This window comes from Gigantopelta aegis, chromosome 4, assembly GCF_016097555.1.
Source record: "Gigantopelta aegis isolate Gae_Host chromosome 4, Gae_host_genome, whole genome shotgun sequence".
NCBI lineage: Eukaryota > Metazoa > Mollusca > Gastropoda > Neomphalida > Peltospiridae > Gigantopelta > Gigantopelta aegis.
In genome coordinates this window covers 117,004,516-117,007,948 of record NC_054702.1, presented here as the reverse complement: position 1 = coordinate 117,007,948, position 3,433 = coordinate 117,004,516, and the positions used below count along the sequence as shown (strand labels likewise).

At 37.5% G+C, this 3,433-nt stretch overlaps 1 protein-coding gene and 1 non-coding gene across 2 annotated transcripts; both read left to right on the top strand.

Annotated features, from left to right (window-relative positions):
• Positions 1 to 1,207: 1,207 nt before the first annotated feature.
• Trnar-ucg lies at positions 1,208 to 1,280 on the top strand. Its single transcript has one exon. It is a non-coding gene; the product is annotated as a tRNA-Arg (tRNA).
• A 508-nt stretch (positions 1,281 to 1,788) lies between these two features.
• On the top strand, positions 1,789 to 3,194 carry LOC121370219 (putative nuclease HARBI1). Its single transcript, XM_041495340.1, has 2 exons — positions 1,789 to 2,316; positions 2,634 to 3,194. The coding sequence occupies exons 1-2, from the start codon at positions 1,789 to 1,791 to the stop codon at positions 3,192 to 3,194; spliced, it is 1,089 nt and encodes a 362-aa protein (XP_041351274.1).
• Positions 3,195 to 3,433: the final 239 nt, after the last annotated feature.

Below are 3,433 nucleotides of genomic sequence, written 5' to 3'. Positions count from 1 at the left end.
TGTACTTATCTAATATGATGATGTATATACACACACAGGGTGAGCTTCTCTTGTTTCATTCTCCTGCTAGTGCACTATTATAATTTGCATAGTAGAGAAAGTTTGTTTTACTCCACCAGTAATATATTGGTCTACTATGATAAAAAAAACATAACAGTGATATAAATATGTTCAACAATAATTTACCTGAATATTGTTCATTAAATGACAGAATAACTAAAAATGAGTAAGGGGCGAATATTTTATGGAGGTGATTCTATTTCGTGGGTCGGGGCGATTCTATTTCAAGGGGGGGGGGAGGTTTTATTTCGAAATAGATTCGCCGGGGGGCGAAAATGTTACGGGGGCGATTCTATTTCGTGACACCGGCTTACTGGGATGGATATTATTACAGAACATTGCGATGCATCCGCAAAAAATCAGGTATGTTTTGTTTCTTCAGTCGAAGGTTAGGTATTACGTAACCACCAGCTCGCCAGAGGGCGTATTCACTGGGATGGTACAAAATGGCTGCGCCCGTTACATATAATAGCCGTCACATTTAAGCGTTTTATTAATTAACTATACGATTATACTTGTTGATATTAAACAATAATGTGCGTTATATATCGTTGCATATGCATACCAGGCTAAATGCCTTAATTGTCCCTTCTTTTAAAGAAGAAACTCGCTGTTTGTTAAGTTCTGCTAAAGGTTTACAATCGTTGTGAGATTCGAGCTATTTCGTGGTTCTTACAACACGTCTCCAGATACATCTAACGTATTTTACATTTATTTTATTCCTGGCGTATTGTCGTTGATGTCGCTGTAACAGTGTTGTAGCATGTTGATAATAAAGATGCCTTTAAAATGTATTTTCACATTTTTACTTATGTCTGTAAAGCGCTCGCCTGATGCATGGTCGGTCTTGGATCTATGCCCGTTGGTGGGCCCACTGGGCTATTTCTCGTTCCAGCCAGTGCACCACCACAACTAGTATTTCAAAGGCAGTGACATGTGCTATCATGTCTTTGGGATGGCCCATTTAAAAGATTGCTTACTACTATTGGACTATATGTAAAAATTATTAAATGTTTGACATCCAACAACCGATGATTAATAAATTAATGTGCTCTAGTGGTGTCGTTAAACAAAACAAACTTTAAACAAAATTTCTTCAAAGTAAACGAACGCCATTGATTATTAACAATTCGCAATAATTGTTCGTGGCCTCGTGGCCTAATGGATAAGGCGTCTGACTTCGAATCAGAAGATTGCGAGTTCGAATCTCGTCGGAGTCGATATTTTTGTGACTAGCAGTAATGAGCTGTTTATTAATTAAATAAAACTTTGTACACTTAACTTTACGTGCGTTTGTAAATACATCTTACGTAGGCCTAATATCACCCATCCTTAAGATGATCAAAAGCACTCACATTTTATTATTATTAAAACAGTTGTGTTAGGAAACGAAGTTATAAAATGGATGAGACGAGAATGCACTTTAAAGTTGTCCCCGTTTCATATCTCGTTAATGTCTCCTAAAAAAATTATATCCCGCTATGAACTCCTAGGCTCTGGTAAATATCAATAATCTGTGGTAAAATGTAGTTCCATTTCAGGGGGCCGTATGCATGACGACCGTATAACTATTTTAACCGCGTTTAATTTCTAACCAGCGTATAAAAACTGAAATTTCCTATGCATGAAGCACGGTTAGGACTAACCGGAGGTCTTAAACGCGAATAAAGTTACACACAATTTTTTGTGCGTTTAAGTATCTTAACCGCGTATAAGTCAGAAAACAACATGGCTGCTGTCATTCTTCAGCGTTATCGAGAACGCCGATTACTGAGGAGAAACAGAATATTTAGGGACCGAACTCATCCGTTTGATGTTTTTGACGATGATGTCATATTTGCCAAGTTTAGATTTAGAAGACAGGAAATTCTAGCAATCACAGATGACATCAGCGTCGATATTCTATTATCTAAACGGATGGGTTCATTGACCCCTCTTCTGCAAGTGCTAATTACACTTAGATACTTTGCCAGTGGCAGTTTCCAAGACGTTTGTGGGGAGCTTATAGGAGTTGACCAGTCAACCGTAAGCCGAACTGTGACAAGAGTCACCGACGTCTTGCTACGTCAGGTACCAAACCATGTTCGATTACCCAATGGAAAAAAACAAGATGCCATAAAAACAAAATTTTATGACATGAGTGGATTTCCAAATGTGGTTGGATGCATCGATGGGACTCAAGTTCAAATACAAGCTCCTACGCAGAATGAACATGAATTTGTTAACAGGAAAGGCTACCATTCCATCAATGTTCAGGTAAGATGATTTATGTATTATAAATATATATTTCATGAATATGTATGTATGTATATAGGTATGTAGGTATGTGTGTAGGTCGGTAGGTATGTGCATGTGTATATAGGTATGTATGTATGTATGTAGGTAGGTAGGTATGTAGGTAGGTATTTAAGGATTAGCTTTCGGTAAGGTGCATGGGTGGATATATGTTGATAAGTATATGGTAATGTGCTGGCTGGATTATAAAGTGTTTATGTTGATTTATGATTGAAATATCTTTTGTATGCATTTGTAAATGATTTCAAATGCATAAACAGTTAATATTTGTTTGAAAGCTGATGTGTGACGCAGACCTCATATTCATCAACTGTATTGCGAAATGGCCTGGAAGTGTACATGATTCAAGAATACTACGAGAGTCATCTTTATTCGAAGATTTTGAGAACAATAGGCAGCCCATGAGAGGAATCATCTTAGGAGACAGTGGCTATATGTTGCGTGACTGGTTGTTAACTCCGATTTCTAATCCCACTACACGTCAAGAGAGAAACTACAACTTCAGTCATAGTTCAACACGTACAGCTATCGAACGGGCCATAGGAGTTTTGAAGAGGAGATGGCACTGTCTTCGCAGATTTCGTTTGACTCCTGCCAAGGCATGTAAAGTTATTGCAGTATGTGTTATGCTAAGTAACCGTGCCAGAAGGCTCAACTTAGATGTCCCAGACACAGACAGTGACAGTGACGATGAACCTGACTATGAACCTGACTATGAACAAGCTTCAGATGCCCACATGGAGGAAGTCCTACCTGTAAACAACCCAATGATAGAACGTGCCAGGCTTGCTGCTGGAAAAACTGCCAGAGAGAGATTAATCAACAATTATTTTCACTGAAAGTCCATCGTGTTAAATAAACATTACATTATTAATTGAATATTACTTTGCTTCCTTGTGCTTAATAAAGTGACCACGAAACAACATAAATATTTGCTTTCTTTATTACGTATTACAATTACAAAATAAACGTAAACAATAACTTTGCCTAAGTAAAACGTAAAAACCATACTTGTTCATAGCATGTTGTTCATTAATAATGTAGGTGTAATAAGGAACTACAAAACTAGTTCATTCAG